Source organism: Convolutriloba macropyga, chromosome 7 (genome assembly GCF_964194025.1).
Source record: "Convolutriloba macropyga chromosome 7, txConMacr16.3, whole genome shotgun sequence".
Taxonomy (NCBI): Eukaryota; Metazoa; Xenacoelomorpha; order Acoela; family Convolutidae; genus Convolutriloba; species Convolutriloba macropyga.
The window spans coordinates 68,201,145-68,218,962 of record NC_134474.1 but is presented as its reverse complement, the minus strand read 5'-3'; the positions used below and the strand labels follow the sequence as shown (position 1 = coordinate 68,218,962).

Genomic DNA, 17,818 nt, shown 5'->3' with positions numbered 1-17,818 from the left:
ATTTGCACTGCATATATTTTGTATTTTACTTGCGTCTTATTCCGACTGCACGATAAGAAATTTCCTGGTGTCCAAGCTTAACAAAATTTTTTTATTTTTTTGTACATCTTAATCTTTTTGAAATTTTGTACAAAGAGTTATATGCGAAGTTAAATAGGAAGCAGAAATGCAACAAATTTTTGAGCTTAAAGTTTTTAAAAGTTTTTTCATGAATACGCTGATTTTTTATCTTAAACTTGAAACTTTCAAATGAAAAATGAAGTTTTGCAGAATTTTGTAGGCCTTAGAAGCCAACCTTTAGTTTTTAAATTCAAGTGGAGACTTCGGCAGATCAATGATTTTCAAAAATGGTCTTTCCTTTTTGCAAGGGCATCACCTACAACCTACCTATTACGTTTTTTGTTAATGCAAGTATTAAAACGTTAACCAATCAGCAATTGTAAGGCAAACATAAGTAATACATCTGCAGAAGAAAAATATAATTCAAATGACATAAGCTTGAGGCGTCCATAGTATGTGTTTCAAATCACCTAAAACCTCTTTAAGAACAACCAAAAAGTAGCTTCCTCAAAACGTTGGAATTTACTTTAATAAAGCTCTTTTTTAATATTCAATAATTGCCAACAAATAACTTGTTCAAAATTTTTTTTTAATTTTCACTATGGTCTGTTTAACTGCAGACTATTTTGTTTTTCATTGCCTAACGACAACCGATAAGATACTGAACAGACTGATGGCATTATATGAAATCATAGTTCTATAATTCAGAAACATGAAGGCTTTCATTGAGCACTGTAATTTTTACAAATTAGAATAACAATTACAAGTGAACCATAATTTTGGTATCGCAGAAATTGAATTTTTCAAGTTAAAAATTAAAGATGCTATTGGAGAATAAGTTTTTATTGTTCTTTTCATTAAACTTTTTTGTGTGCTTTTGGTATTTGTTTTCAGCGAAATGCATGTGCGTGCAAATGTTAGAAAATTTCAATTAATTTAGATTGTTTTGTTTTGATATCAAGAAGTCTCAGTAGTAATATAATTTTTTTTCCGATGTTTTTCAAAGTAATTACGCCAGAAAACTAGTTTTTCAAATCGATAAAAATTTTCATTTGTTAATTGGGAAAAAGTCAGATTAAAAATGTATTCATTAATTCAGAAAATCGGACAAAAAGTTGGTGTTTTTTGATCTCAAAATGTTTTAAACAGCCTCTTTTGTTTTGACATTAAATTTAAAAAGGAGTAGCGTGTATGAAGTTTTGCTTCTCGGTAACTTAAAAACGAATGTTGATCACTGCTTTTAATATTTTTGAAAAATTTTTTCTCGACTTTTCAATTGGAGTGTTGTGTTTTATTGATATCATTTGTATAATTGACGTAATATAATCAATTGAAATAGCAAAAAAATTGTTGAGATTTTTTTTCAGCAATTTTTTGAGATTTTTTTTGGTTTTTCACCGATCCTACACCCCTATTATCTTCTCTTATTTCAATTAAGGCTTAGAACACTGGAGAAGAATTGATTGGAACAGAAATCGGGAGCAACGAAAATAACTGCCTTAAGTATTTTATCCCAAATAAGTTTTTAATTGCTTTTATTATTGGCTAATTAAAGTTTCTGATTCTTAGAGAACATCCTTTCGATAAAAAGTCAAATAGAAGAAAGAAACAATCAAGAGCGACAGACAGTTCGAATTTTTTGTTTTTATAGTTTTTAGTTTTTTTATAGAAAATGTTTTTGTCATTTTGCGTTTAGCAAGGTGTTTGTTATAATGAAATGGTATTTTCGAGCTTACAGAATGACGATTTTTGTCTCTCAAAATACTCTTTCCCAATCGAAGTTTTTTTCCTTCATTTTTTGCTCTAAAATTTGACAGTTCCCTTTTCAAATAGTTTAAAAATCAATAATAATTAGAACCAAAACTATACTCCAAGAGCTACAAAATGACATTTCTCTTTCTCTAAAATGTCTAAATCAAAAACAAACAATTGACTGAGCTGAAACCTACCTTGAATAATTAGTGGAATAATAATACATACGAATAATAAATCATGATTTAAAAGTATAATTCTTTGTTAAAAGTGTGTAGTCAAGATTGAAGGAAGTATTATGGTTTTCTACAAATCTTGAATGGTTCAATAAAAATGACATTTTCTTTTGAAATACTGCATTAAATTGAAGGTACAGCTGATTTTTAAGGTTAAGATAATTTTATGTAGAATTAGAAACTAAAAAAAGCAGGTTTGCAATTTCGTAAGGTTTTTAAAAATAAATTTTTATCTAGACTTTGGGAGATTTTTTCACGCCTAACTTCAAAATTTTAGTTGGCTGAACTCTACTGTTCGATGTAAACAACTATAAAAAGGGCGCCAAAACTCTATTTTTGAACCTAGAACTTAGTATTCTAATGGCATCATTTGAAGTCTCATATATTTTGTCGATAGCTTGATTTTCTAAGATCCCAAGAGCGTCACCTGACCGCGTATGTCCTCTCAATTTTTGTGTTGTTGAAATTATTGTTTGTAAGCTGTCGTGATCGTATCATAAAGCAGAATTTCTTTCTTTTTTGTGAATCTGTTGTCCCCTCTACTAGCACCCTCGCGCTGGATTCGGGGGCAGAATAATTTAACAGTCACCAGTTTTGTTTGGTCAGTTTTTGTGAGCACCAACTGTTTGTTGTCTTATTGTTATAATTAGCTTTTTGTTCCGATCTCAATAAATTAAATGCCGGGCAGTCTGATGGCCGATTGATTTTAGCTGCAGAAAACTTTGTTTTGTTCAGGGTGTTTGAAATTTTGATTCTTTAGTCACCAAAACTTTTAAAGTATATGTAGTCAAGATTGAAAGAAGTGTTATGGTTTTCTACAAACCTTGAATGTTCAATTTACTTTTGAAATACTGCATTAAATTGAAGTTACAGCTGATTTTTAAGGTTAAGATAATTTTAAGTAGAATTAGAAACTAAAAAAAGCAGGTTTGCAATTTTGTAATGTTTTTGAAAATAATTTAATTATCTAGACTTTGAGATTTTTTCACGCCTAACTTCCAAATTTGAGGTGGCTGAACACTACCGTTCGATGTTTACAACTATGAAAAGGGCACCAAAACTCTATTCTTGAACCTAAAACTTAAGTCATTTGAAGTCTCATAGTTTTTTGTCGATTGTTTGATGTTATAAGATCTCAACAGAGTCACCTGACGCTGTATGTGTCCTCTCAGTTTTTGTGTTGTTGAAGTTATTGTTTGTAAACTGTCCTGATCTTATGATAAAGGAATTCTTTCTTTCTTTCTTTCTTTCTTTCTTTCTTTCTATCTTTCTTCCTATCTTTCTTTCTTTCCTTTCTTTCTTTCTTTCTTTCTCTCTCTCTTTCTCTCTCTCTCTTTCATTCTTCCTTTCTTGTAAATCTATTGTCCCCTCTACTAGCACCCTCGCGCTGGAGGCTGGTGCAGAAAAATTTATTACTCACCAGTTTTGTTTGTTCAGTTTTTGTGAGCAATGTGTCCGTTTTTGGTCGATAATGTTTTCCAATGAAAACAGTACTTGAATTACCAATTGTTGCCTCTTTGTTATAATTAGCTTTTGGTTCCGATTTTAATAAAATCAATGCTGGACAGTGTGATTGCCGATTGGTTTAAGCTGCAGAATTTTTGTTTTATTTCGAGCCTGTGTTTAGTGACGCTATTGAAACGTTGAATATAAACTATCCGTTGAAGTCTTCATCGGATTTCACATGGCTGTCAATTATTACTTCAAGATACTAGACCTTTGATGAGTCTACAGTTTTTAATTGCTCTTGAACGAAGCTCATAGCAATCATTGTAAACGTGTTGGTCTTTTTTATGCAAATTTTTTGCTCGACCATTTTGCGCTTTTCTTCTAGAACATTCTTTGACTTCTCAAGTGACTTTCACGCTTTCGTTCTTCATTTTTGAGTGACCTCTAGTGCTCTCACTTCGAAGCAAAGCTTGTTGCTATTGTAAAGTCGGTTGCAGCGTAGCAAAAATAGGGGCAAATTTCACAGTCGGTAATGCATATGGTTTTGAAGCGAGAGATCAATGGTTCAAATCACGGTTGTTTCAAATGTTTTTCCAACCGCCTGTCGTTCGAGAGCAATTCTTCCGACATTAGTCCGTTTATGTTTTCTTTTTGTCTTTTAGACTGGTTTCTAATAATCCTTTCCCGTAAATTTACATGTTTATTATGTACCCGAATTTGAAGTGATTAGCAGGTTATTGACTTCGTTCCTTGACAACTAAATCTGTAATAAAAACTTAAACTTCAGGGTGTTTTTCAAAATTTTGATTATTTAGTCACCAAAACTTGTAAAGTAGCTTGCGATCTTTTTGCTATGGAGCTCTTAAATTTTTCTATCGAATATTTAGTTGCGAGTTTTTTTTTTTTTTTAATTTTTGCAAATCCTTGTATGCAAATCCTAAAAAAATGGCTACTTTGCTTCAGCCATTTTGAAGTAATTGAATTTCAAATGCTTTTTCATTAGTTTAAATCAAGTGATTCTTTATGCTCATGCGCAGTACTGTAAAACATAACCGGACAAATGCTGACCTACAATTCAAAGAATTTTCATAACAAAAAACAGACTTAGAATGGACTATTAATGGATTGGGAAAACCGCTCAAAAAAGCCAATAAAAACAAAAAAACAGTTAAAAATCAAATTCAAGTCGTCGCAGGGGAACAAAAAAGCACAGTCGAAGTTTTATTCAAACACCGTTTTCTCAATCTACGTTAAAATTGGACTGAGAAAATTTCTTGACGCAAAACCACTTGATTTTGGTCACGCCGAAACAGGTAGTAGAGCAAAAAAGCAAGTGGTTTTGCGTCAAGAATTTTTCTCAGTCCAATTTTAACGTAGCAATTTTAACACTAAAAGTAATAATCATATATGTATATCATGTATGATAATATATCATAATCAAATCTCGAAACCAAAATTTTTAGAAAACTTGAAAAGCCTCTCGTGAACCAAAAACTTTTGCTCGCTTGCTGAATTATATTCACATCTCAACTTCTCGCTCTTTCGAAACAGCGATGTGAACAAAAAAAACACATAGCTCTAATCTTCAGTTTTGTACAGCAAACAAAGCACTCCAGGATTTTTCACGCGTTTCATTTCCTGCTTCAATATTCGCTCCAATAAAAAAGATTAACAAGACACTTCTCCAATACTCCTAATGCAATTGTAAAAAGACAGCGCCCAAAAACAAAAAAAAATGAGAAAAATATGTTAATGAATGTGTATTTGTTTTTAAAAAAAATGGCTTCTAATTCTTTTATTTTGCTGCTTGTCTCAAGGTTGAAACTTTTTGTTTTGTCCGATTCTCTAATACAGCATTGGATTCAAACCCAGATTTTATCAAAGTTTTTGAGTATAAAGTTTGACGTTTTGTTGATAGCTCGGGTTCTAGTGATGTATGTCTTGTTCACTAGACTGAAGCGGTTGTTTATAAGACTTTGTTTCCAGTCGTCACATGATATATTAGGTCTTTGTTGTTTGTTTTGATTATTAATCTGGCACTAAATCAGTCTGTCTGTGACGTGCTTGCTCCTTGTTTGTGGAAACAAAATGGAAATATATATTTCATATAATTTTTTTTTCGAAATATATATTTGCGTTTTGGACATACGGATCTTTCATGCTCAGTGCCATTAACTGTTTATGATTTCTATCCTTTCGAAAAACGTCTTGCGTTTTTCAGTACCTGTAGAAAGGCAGCAATACGAGGTGAAAGACTCATACAAATTGTTTCTTGTTCTCTTTTTATTTTTGGTTATTAATTAAGATTTAGAGTTGGAAATTGCATGACTTCTTTTATTCGATTTCTGATTGGTTTGCTGTCTGTGTTTGTTTTTTGGCAAATACGGATGGATCTATTCTATTTTGGCTCCCCTTTGGTGTTTATGCCCCCGCCCCAGTAACAAACTGTTGTTATGCAGCACGTTACTATGTAAATTTATAGTACGTGGGCCAGTGGGATTTAAAAATTGTATACCAAGTAAGCTGTAGGGGAGAGAATAGATACAACGGGATTTAATAGACTTTGAGTTCTTCCTAAGATATCCAACTGATTATTTTTTAAGAGGTTGGAATTAAGAAAAAAATTATTTTGCGCCTTTAGAAGTTAGCAGCAACTTTAGCAAACAATGGAAGCTTCGCGTCTGATTTAGATTTTTTATTGGGAAAGTATTGGTTGAGCGCTTTGGTTGAGACAAAAAAGTATAGAGTTTAATCACTCTAATGGGGCGATGCAGCTTCATTGGTATAGAATTTAACACAAGTGAAAGTCCACTTTTCATTTGTGGCTTAGAATCGTGTGTCCCTAGCAATAAGCATGGTGGTTGTGCCACGCATGGTGCTTATTGATACCTAAATGAGCCGAATGGAGGCTGTCAATAGTCTTGAGGGCTGCATACCTCTGTTATCGGCTAATAGAGGAATTCTTTTGAATGTTTTCCTCATTGCTCCAAATAGTCAGCCAAAAATTTCTAATGCCAATGGGATGAAGTGTATACCCATCTCGCTGTATTTATGACTTTTCTCAATTTTTCTGTCTTCATCTAGGCTAAGAGCTTAGCGGCACTTGTTCGCCCAATCTGATATGAGACGGGCTTGCAGAGGGACAAAATGGTGACGTCTAAAGCTGCGGGTTGTCCTGCAATAAAACTGAACAAATACACGTCTGCTGGTCTTGAATTGTTTTCTGTTAGATGTTTCTGCTTGCAAACAGCAGAGATTAGCTGACGTGCAAGCTGCCATTATTGCGTCTCTTACTCTACCATGATGCGAAATGACGTCGCTGCGATTCGACATGAAACGGCATGATCCCCAAAAATATAAAAAATCCTTGTTTTACAATATAGGCGTTTCTTTTTTCAGCCATACAGCGGAACTCCTATCTAGAATTTCAGAGCTGCTCGGAATTCGTTGGGCTGAATTCTTAATTAGTTTGGTTAAAATAGATCTGAGATAGTTAATTGTGCTAGTCAGGATCTTGATATAGGTTTTTTTTCGTGAGTGCGAGAGGAATTTTACTGAGCATGCCTAGAGGTAGAATTAGTTTTTTTATGCCCCAGAATTACATAATGCTTTTATTACGATACTCTGTAAAAAGAATAGCACAAGCATCTTTTGAGGTGGGGGGGGGGAGGGGGAGGGGGGTTGGGTGTGAGGTGGGGTCGAGTGGGAAGTAATTGATAAAAGTTGTATGCTCACTAAGCTGGGGCCCGAAACAATAGATCTGAAATCTTTTGCAGATGTAAGGATGGCATCGATATGCAACAATGAAAAAGTGGAAAGATCCATATTTTCTGAGACAATATATCAACAAAACTTGTTCACAATATTTCGATCGGAATACATGGGACGAAGTGGAAAGCGCTTATCTCGCAAACAAGCAGCGTCCCCATTTTGCTTGGTTGAACCCGAGCCTAACTGACCTTTCTAAGCGTCTCTGGAGAGAAAAAGCTAGTGAGGCTATTGAGTGGAAAAGCTTAGAGGGGTTACTTTTCGATCAGAAATTAAAATCCAGCCCATTCTTCGGGGACAGAAGGTTCCGACCCCTCATTTTTATGAGCTTGTCTTCAGCTCTGAGTGTTGATGCTTTGAAATTAGACGAGCCATTTCAAGGTTCGCCTGATTCGAGATGTATGAGAGTCTTAGATATGTGTGCCAGCCCTGGCGCTAAAACTTGTCTCATAGCGTGGACCTGTAAAAAGAACAGCGCTATCGTTACAAATGAGGTGTTGTGTGAACGCAGATGGCGACTGCAGGAAACTATTCAAAATTATGCAACAAATCGAGATATAACTTGTGATATATCGAGTTTGGATGGAATTGATTTTGGAGACTTTTTCGAGTCAAGTTTCGACAGGGTACTTGTTGATGCCCCTTGCTTGAATGAGAGATACCTTTTCCACAATCAAGTCACACCTGAGCAGGTGTTCCGGTCTCAAGACGATCTGTCATTGTTGCAAAGACAGCTTCTGCTGTCAGCTGTTCGAAGTTGTAAAGTTGGGGGTTATGTTGTTTACTCTACTTGTACCTTGGACAAGCGCCAAAATTGTGACGTCATTGACTGGTTGGTGAGTGAGTCATCAGTGAAAAGTTGTGTCGTGGTGGAACATGTTGATGTTTCTAGAACATTCGAGAAGTTTCTGAATGTGCGGAGACCTGAAAATGGAGTGTTGGTTGTGCCTACTGTACAGTGTAATTGGGGGCCACTTTTTGTTTGCAGATTGAAAAAGACAGTTGATCAGAATTTCGAAAAATTTATGAGTGGTTGTCCGCTTGATATGTGAATTTATTTACCATCTGCTCAAAAGAAATTTGTTTTAAGCCAATAGTTTTCATCAATTTCAAGATCTGTCGCTATTGCAATTTTTTCTGCAAAATGAAAAGGGCAATTTTGTTTTTAAGTGTTAATCAAGTAAATGCTGATTATTATTCCAGCCGACCATTTATGCCAGCCCTACTTTTATGTTAAATCAACGGACACCTTTTGCGGAGATGTACAAAAGTGGTATCTTTGAAAAGCTTTTGAAACTGAATTGATCCTTAAAGAGACTTTTCAAATTTTGCATTTCTGGAAGAAAAATTGATTTTTAAATTTTGACTTTGTAGCGTGTCATTTACGCTTAGCTTAAAAACACTTCATCTTCAAGCTAAGAATTTATTTTAGATAAATATTTTAAAAATAGGTTATTATTTGGCTATGTTAATGAAAAATTCTCAGCAAATGTAAATTAGCTTTTTGTTAGAAGGCAGAAATATAGCAAAATTTGAATTAAAAAGAGTGGTTAATTGCTCTTGAACGAAGTTCATAGCAATTATTGTAAACGTGTTGGTCTTTTTTATCCAAATTTTTTGCCTGACCATTTTGCGCTTTTCTTCTAGAACATTCTTTGACTTCTCAAGTGACTTTTTCACGCTTTCGTTCTTCATTTTTGAGTGATCTCTATTGCTCTAACTGCGAAGTAAAGCTTGTTGCTAATATAAAGTCAGTTACAGCATAGCAAAAATGAGGGTCGCATGGACGAGTGGGGAGTGAATCTGGTTATGGATCAGGTGGTCAGTGGTTCGAATCCCGGCGAGTTCAAATGTTTTTCTACCCGCCTGTCGTTCGAGAGCAATTCTTTCGCCATTAGTCGGTTTATGTTCAATTACAGTCTGTTTTTTGTCGAACAATAATGATAATTAATCGAATGCGTCTGTTCCTCTTAAAATTTGTCTACTGATGCACACGTCTCACTTTGAGAATATGTAGACAGGTTTAAATTACATAAAGCTGCTTTGAGGACTTTTATCTGTGTGAGTTTAACTGAGCGAAAAATTGAGTGAATTGACTGTTTTTACTCAACTGAAATGGTTAAAAACTGCAACTAAAAGGTGATTTATGTTTTTTGCTGAAACTGAAGAGTTGATAAACACTTTTAAGTTGTTAGAAATTGATACTAAGTCTGCTTCCAAAAACTTCAGTTTAACATACTTTTTGAGCGCCGGAAAAATTTACCACAAAAAGTTATTCGGGGGCAGACAGTTGCTACTTCATTAGAAAGGAAACTTTTTTGAAATCATTGTTTGATTTTAAATTGTAGTGACTTACAGTAATTTTTTTGTCATCAGTCTCTGCCACTTTGCTTTAAAAAACAAATGCGTTTTATATTGACATAAAAATTTCTTGATTAAATTCAGGTATATTCGGCCTTGCTATTTGCTGCGAAAGTTCTATTCAAAAGAAGAACGTACTTATTTTAAAAACAATTGAAATTAAAATTATCAATCACAAAAGAAAATTTAAAAAAGCTGTTAGAAATTAGCAATAATTAAAAGGTTAAAAAATTGCTCTCAAACGAAAATTATAGCAATTATATTAGTCGTATATATATTATATTTGTAAATATTTTATGTTTTTCGTCTAACCCATTTGACTTCTCGTGCTCAAAAACGGGATGAATAGGTAATACCCGGAGGGCATTAAGGGCTCTTAGAGCCTTTCGGCTTACTAGACTCTAACTATGCAATTCAACAAAACTGTTTCGGAGACAGAAAATTCATGACGGTAAGGGCGGTTATTAGAGTATGACCCCCTTTACCCCGTCCCCCACTTTACCTCCCCTCAATTAAGCTAAAGCTGGCTTCCCTAAACCTTAGCTAGATTTTGACCGCTCAGCAGTCATTTGAGAGCAATTTGCCCGAGGTTAGTCGATTAGGCTTTTTTTACGAAAAACTAACCTGCAGATAATTTCTCGACGTTTGCTTTGATGCATCTCATTTTAACTGCAAATTTTCCATGATACTCCTTTTAGTTGTTTACAAACTGGTCGCTGCAATGAAAAAATTTAACCAAAAAAACTAAAATTGACAGAAAGAGGGAGAAAAACGGATAAAAGCTTGTAACTTTCAAAGTACTTTTTAGAAGTAGAATTATACATCATTTTGGTTTATCTCTTGTAGATACTCTTCCCATAATGGTTTCTATTGGTCGTGAGTTTGTAATTGGAACGGTTCGGATGGGCCAAAAGATTGAGGTATTGGAAACAACAACATTTTAATGAACGATTGATAAAAAATAATGTTTTGATTTATTTTAATATATATTAGATAAATTTTCGGATTTAGTGCTGATAAAAAATTAACAAAAATTGATTTGATTTTTGTTTTGGAAGGCAAACAAAAATTGTCTTTCTTTTTTGCAGATACTTTTTGCGCCTTGAAGTGAAATTAAGACGAATCGTGGATTTACTGGTATATTCGACGAAATTTGTGTTGTATATTCGACACTTTTTCTGTGTACTGTAAGTTGTTGTTGCGGAACTCGATTACATCAAAATCTCTAATGGTAAGCCGTAATTTCCTTAATAATCCGACGCAGATTCAATTTTTCATGAGTTTGTGATAAATAAGAGGACCATAGATCAAAGTCAAAGATCGTGTTAAAGGTTGGGTTTTTTGGATCACAAATTTTTGCTACGCGGCTCTTTGCTACGCGGCCTTGTTTGTCTTTTTCACCATTGCACGAACAGAGAGAAGTCCATAGTTTTTAATAAACAGTACTGGTTTGAGCGCCTGTGTTTAGAGAAAAAAGAATGAGTAGCTCACTGTTTTGAAAATCCTTGACGCTACTTTTTGTATGAATTGTGATATGTGATTTGATAGTTTTGCCAGAAAATCAGTTTAACAATCTCAAACAAATTAAAAAATTCAATGTTTTTTTTAACGTCGGGGTAAGTTAAACTGTGATTTCAAAGAGAAGTTGAATTATTTCGTATCTATTTGAGGGTTAAACATACCTGAGCAGTTCGCAGCACCTGCTGATCTTTGCTTGATGATATGGCTTCCAAATGGTATTCACGTATAAAGAAAAATAATGCTTTTTAAATTGTTATCAAAAGAATCACTGACTCTTTTTGTCATTTTGTCAAATCATAACTCTGAGATCTGTTGTAAAATTTTTAGTACTCCAAAGGGCATTAAGGGCGAAATCCAAAAATTCGTATTTACTGCCGTATTTATTGCTCTCGAAAGAAGGTTGAATCAAAGTAGTGAGCAATATTTGCTATCCAGCCACCTTAAAAAAAATTGTAAAAAATCACGCAATTTTCACGATTTTAAATCGGGAGATTTATTGCAATTTTTTTAATGGATAGCATATATTACCAACTACTAATCATTTATTGCAAACTTTTATTTTTCATGCAAAATTTTTGCTTGACCGTTTTATTCTAGAACATTCGTTCGATTTAACTTTTAGAGTGATTTTTTCACGCTTGACATCTTTATTTTTTTTGTGACCTAAATTGCTCTTATTCAGAAATTTAGTCTGTGGCTATAACAAAACCGATTGTAAGATGAGGCTTAACAAGGCCCTGGTTAACGAGTGTAAAATGGTGCAGTCTTTTACACCGGAGGTCAAGGGTTCGAACTGCTCCTTTGTCGATATTTTGTCACCCATAAAGAATTCTCTAGGCTTCAGACCCTTCTGAATTGCCCGGCCTGTCGTTCGAGAGCAAATTGTCCGACGTTAGTCGGTTTGTTGTCTACGGGACTGTAATTGGTATCTTGCATATACCTTTTCAGACCTTAGAATGCGTTTGACCTCTGTTGTTCGGGCGGCCGTGAAGTGGAACTACCCTGGAAGAGTCTACCTGCCTCGTCTACCCGAGGATGCGAGTATTTTCGATAAGATCAAATACAGACTGCAGAAGTACGTTTACTACAAGAACCAGTGGTGTCAATTGGGACTCCTGCATGACGACTGTATTATGGAGGATGGGGCCTCTAAGTTAGTTTACCTTTTATTATTATGCAATTAAGTTCATTTGAATATGAAATGGCACTATGCTTCTCTTAATGGGTGCTACTCCAAACTTCCAACCAAGACCTAGGTTGAGGTGCATTTTTTTGGTTTTCATCCGCTTGAGTTGGTATTTGCTGTCATATGATGTAGATATGGATCTTGATCACGGCTGAAACACTCGCCAGTAGATTTTAATTAATTCCGAACCAGTTTTTCAAGCAATTAGATTGAATTTCTGGCTTAGCACGCATTGCTATGTCGCTCTGTCATTACCTCAGTGTAATTGGATTGCTGAAGTGTACAATTATGGGCTTGATTTAAGATTACAGAAAAGTCTCCTATTTTTCATTTGGTGATTTTTCCTCGATTAGGTATTAGTGTTGTCACATCGGTTCATTTATTAATAGCCGCACAGCAATAGCTGGGGCTCTCATTGGCCTTCTCTTGGTTTTTGTTACGAGCATGTGTCGTCACAATCACTTCAAATCTGCTTTTTGTTCATTCGTTCATGTAATTTCAACTGAATGGAGTGCGTAACGTCATTTTTCACTCTTATTGGAGCGAGTTTTTTGTTCATTCGTGTGATTAAGTTTTTTGGTCACGCGTGACTTTCACGCGTGCTCACTCTCAATAATGACTTTCTGACTCTGAAACTGAGTTTTTGTTTACTTTATTACAAAGAGATCAAGAGAAGTCAGTCAAGTGAGTGCGTGTCACTCTAATTGAAGGTTATTTGAGAGCAGCTTCTAATAGAAGCAGCAGTACTCAAACAGATTCTTAATCAAAATATAACATCACAGCATTTAATAAAAAGAAATTTCTTTTTGGTCGGTTTCTTTTTATTTTTGAGACTGCAGATCTGTAATGATTAGTTTGCCAAAAAATTCAATGTATCAAGAATGAAAAATGCATTTTGGATAATTATCGATTTTACTTAGCCGCATTTTAATTCCAGTGCAATCTCAAAAGAAACGGAAGTAAAACTTGCCCTATTATGCCCTTCACAAAGGTTGTGTCAGCTGTTTATGGGTCTTTAATTCCGCCAAATTTAAACCAAGTGGGCTGAAGACGCATTTTTTCCACACTACTGTGGGGTCAGAACAACATATTTCTCTTAAAATTTCATGGTACATAAATGGTGTGTGCAGAGTCCTAAAGTTTTAACATTTTCCGTCTCCCTCAACTACGACAGCATTCAACTGAAATGAATTCACTGAAAGTTTATTTTAGTAACCTTGTTGAAAAGGCTCTAGAGAGGTTGCCTGATGACTTAAAATATGAGAGGATCTACAGGATCAGAATTGCGATGGAACTACAGATGAAACAGAGAATACTGCCAGAGGACGAATGGACTAAACCACATGAAGATGTCAGGTGAGAATGAAAGAATGTCATTTTTGGGATCCATTATGTTTCGCCCATCCTCCCCCTCCTCCCCCCCCCGCTTAGTGAGCAAAAATCTTTTATGACCCCCGGGCGCACGTGCTATTTTCTTACATAGTAACGTGGTAAATAACAACATATAATTTGTAACTTGGGGTCATAAAAAACACTTAGGGGGGTGGGGGGGGGGGGGGGGAGGGGGCTGGGTTAGGACAGAATAGATCCGATTTTTTTAAAGCTATCTTTATTGGTCTCAATGCAGTGATTTATATCTTTAATTGGCATTCATTGAGTTGCAAATGGAATCGATGAATTGTGAGTTAATGATTTTTTGCAGTTTTCTCCTTGAATTTTTGGCTTTATTGTCATTTGGATATAGACGATGTAGAAGCACGAAACGATTTTCACTAATTTTTTTTTGGGGTGGATCCGCCATTTGCTTCATTATAAACAGCGTAAGAACCAGTATCGGAAAGAAACGAGTGAATACCCCTCCCCATTCTACGTAAACAAAAAAAAACAGGAAAAAAATCCCATGGAAACCAACCCCGCTTAATTGCTAAAAGTTTCAGCGTGGTTTTAGATTACGACACAATTTACAGTTAGCAAAGAACAGACTCAGTGCGGCACAAGCGGTGTTGCCACTAAATTGCATGAAATGCGAATTCAAAAGCATGAGTACGTAACCCAGAACGTGAACGATTTGTTTCTTTCGCTTAAATCCCTTGGTCCTTAATGGGGGGGGGGGGGAGAGAATCAAAAGTACTTGGAACTCGATAGTCTATTCAACAACTGGCGTTAGTTATGCAACTGTTGTAATCGAAATGAGTGATGGTTGGAAACATCAACAAACTATTGTTATCGACGTTTTAAAGTTATTCTAGAACAGAGCCTCGCCTCGAAGTTTTTTTTACAATATAACAAAAACCCAGTGGTAATCTTGTTGGGAACTGCGCACATCCTGGCTAAATGATTTTTTTTCAGGTATTTGGAACCATATATCGACCAAGTGCTGGAAGAGATGAATCAGAACAACGCTTTCCTTAAACTTCACGGGGCATAACCTTCACAACCTACACAGATATAGATACAACAATGCACTGTTTTTGTTTTTATGAACCTCCTTCTAACGCAGTAACTACAATAGAATCAGTTACTATGATGCTATTACCTGTACTGATATTGTAATTGTATTAGAGAGAGAATTTGAGCAATTATATCGTCTAACAGAATTGACTATTTCCGAAACATGTTCTTCTGTTGTCGAAAGAAATTAATCGCAAATTTTGTTATTCAAGCAAAGGCAATCACGGGTTCTTTTCATTTTTAAGTAATTCGATGTAACTGATTTGAACTTATCGGATTTTGGCAACACACGAAATCTGAGATCGCTGTTTGCCTGCGATAAAATATTTGCCTGCGGTTTTGTGAAAATTTAAATAAAGATGCCTTTTGCTTTTGGTACCAGTGAGGCCAGAATTTAGAAAGCTTCATGAGTCAACAATTAAAGAGAGCCCCCTATCTCAGTATAGGGAAAAATTCAATCAGCTTGGTTGGGTACATATGACATAAACGCATACTTTAACTGTCGACCGTTGTCCCGTTTTGTTTGAAAAATAACGGCAAGTTTTTCGGAACTCACGTTATAGCGGATATTTGACTCACCTTAGTTTTTTGTTGAGATATTTATTTGCAAGATCTCTTTAAATTATATTTATTTGAATCGTATTCGCAGAAGTCGAAGTTGTGTCAGAATTTAATGAAAAAGTCAGCTGCCAATATCAGCTGCTAGTCTCTTGTGTTGGCTTAAGTGTTTTTGGTGGCAGTTGAAAGCAAATGAAGGAAAATCTCGTTTCTTATATTTCGCGAACTAAGCATTTAACTGAGATATTGCTGCCAAAAAGTTTTTTGCTTTTGGACTTATCACGAGTTTTTCAGTTTGACTGGCATAAATTGACTAAGAAATTTGCTAATTGTTTTTTGCGTAAGTTTATTAAGAACTGTTGGCATCTGATCATAATTATGTGACACTGATTGTGACACAGTTTACGATTAAGGTCAAATGTAAGTTAGCGCCTGACAATTATTCGAAGATGAAGATGATAGTATTCAACATGAAATTACAGATGCTATTCTCATTTTCACTGATAATCTCCCTATGCCTTGTTTCTGACTACATCTGAATGTGAGATATTTTAGCATAGCAGCTTGTCTGATATCTTGTTTTTGTTTTTTTTATCCCGTTCGATGTTAAATATTGTCGCTCATTATCTCACTTTCTCCGTCTTATGTTGAGCTCGGGCGAAAAGTCTGTCTTTTGGAACATATTTGAACTCTTTACATTGTGATGCAACCTTCTTTCAAGGGAAAAAAAGGGGAGAAATTGATTTTTTATTAATAGGATATCCCCAGGTTGCCGTTGAGCACTCTTAAGATCCAAGTGGCATCAAAACTGTTATAAAGAAATCAAAATTAACTGGCAAACCTTTTCCTTGCAAATTATTTTTGGAGCTTTTACGTGCAATAAGTCCACGCTTTATGTCCATGCTAATGAGCGCCGAACTTTTTGACCATATTAATTTAGAACCTGTTCAATAATCTTTTTAATAGACTCAAGTTGAACTTACTTGATGCGAGAATAATCGAGGTTAAAATCTGTATCGAGACAAAATAGTAAAAGTATCAGGGAATTTTTATTGTATCTGGTATCGTGGAACGTAAGTATGGTTAGCCCTTCTTGGTTGCGGACCCCGAAACGGAAATGAGCAAAGTCATTTTTTGCAACTTGTAGGCATCTTCTTCATTGGTTCATTTTCAAAGAGGATATGGAAAAATATTGGAAATCCGCAAACGTTTCCCTCCACCTTTTTTCAATTACCCGTTAATTCGCTAATTCATCAACATGTCAGTTACGAACATCTCAAAAGCCTGCGTTTGGAGGAACATTATTTTTCACGAAGAACAATATTCTCAGAACAAATTTTTATTTGGTGTACAGAATTAAGTGTGACCGAACATGGGAAAATTTTTGCGCGCAAAATTTGTCTGCTAGATCCACTTTTATGAATGGGGAAGACAGCTAATCTAATTGGATTGAATTGGTGCCCTAAAAGATCATTTTTGTTTTCATTTGCTTATCAACTTTGCCCTGTGCAATCTTCCAGCTGCTGGTTAAAGTAATTTCAGGCTGTTTTTCTAACACAACGTCGGGGACAATTATTTCCTCATTTGAAAATATTTCAAAATGCGCCCTCATGACCGAAAAATTGGGATTCAGAGTATTGATAAAGAGATGTGAAAAAAATTCAGAAAATGTCCACAATAGTTGATATCTTCCCTAAATTATGAAACTTTTTGCTCAAGGCTTTTCGATTTCAAAAGTTTTTTAAAACTAGAACTATAAAAAAAAAAACTGATAATCGATGTTCCCGAGGTAAAGGTCCAAACACCAAATATGCTTTTCTCTTACCCTTTCTACGAATTTTTGCGTATTTCAAGTTTTTGCACAAATTTTTGCGCAAGTCTTGAGTTAGGGAAACTGAAAATCCTGACCAGGTGCTTTAAGTGGAATTTCACAGATAGCTTATTGTGATTTGGGGAGGATAATTACTATTGTCTGCTGGAGGATAAGTAATTTTGTCTGTTTTCAGAGTAGTTTGTTCATAAACACAAAGGGACACAAGTTTGTTCATAAAAACATTGGTTTTTACTCTTTTTGGTACAGCTGTTTTGAACTGCATTGTCGTATCCAAGGCTGCAGAATTTATCTTTTGTTTTGGATTATACAAAGCTTGGTTGGTCTTTAAGTGAATCTGCGTATTTTTTTTAATAAAAATGAAAGGAGTGAAGAAAGTGCCAATAATAGTCGCCAAATGAAAGTCGGCAGTTTTATCTCTTTCTGTTAACAGCTGCGACGGCAATAGATGACTGGGGAGTTTAATTGCATTCGAATTTAATATCCCCAGTGGGGATATTTATTACATTTTTAAATATCAAAGAATATGTATGAGGTTGGATGTGCTCTCATATTTCTTTCAATCACTTTGAGGTTTCGAAAAGGGGATAAACTTGTAAAGGAAGCATTAAGCTGCATTAGGTTTTGTTAGCTGGCTTTAGTAGT

General features: G+C 35.0%; 2 protein-coding genes across 2 annotated transcripts in view; both read left to right on the top strand.

The window, feature by feature from the left end:
* The window catches only part of LOC142343280 (cytochrome b-c1 complex subunit 7-like), a 38,216-nt gene extending 23,266 nt beyond the window's left edge, over positions 1-14,950 (top strand). The window contains exons 2-4 of the mRNA XM_075395075.1: positions 12,096-12,300; positions 13,546-13,689; positions 14,683-14,950. Coding sequence (XP_075251190.1) covers positions 12,104-12,300; positions 13,546-13,689; positions 14,683-14,761 — 420 coding nt within the window. The 5' untranslated portion in view covers positions 12,096-12,103 and the 3' untranslated portion in view covers positions 14,762-14,950. The remainder of the gene's footprint in view (positions 1-12,095; positions 12,301-13,545; positions 13,690-14,682) is intronic.
* LOC142342479 (tRNA (cytosine(34)-C(5))-methyltransferase, mitochondrial-like) lies at positions 7,278-8,473 on the top strand. Its single transcript, XM_075393816.1, has one exon. It carries the CDS (start codon positions 7,301-7,303, stop codon positions 8,315-8,317), a length of 1,017 nt encoding a protein of 338 aa, XP_075249931.1. The 5' UTR covers positions 7,278-7,300; the 3' UTR covers positions 8,318-8,473.
* Positions 14,951-17,818: the final 2,868 nt, after the last annotated feature.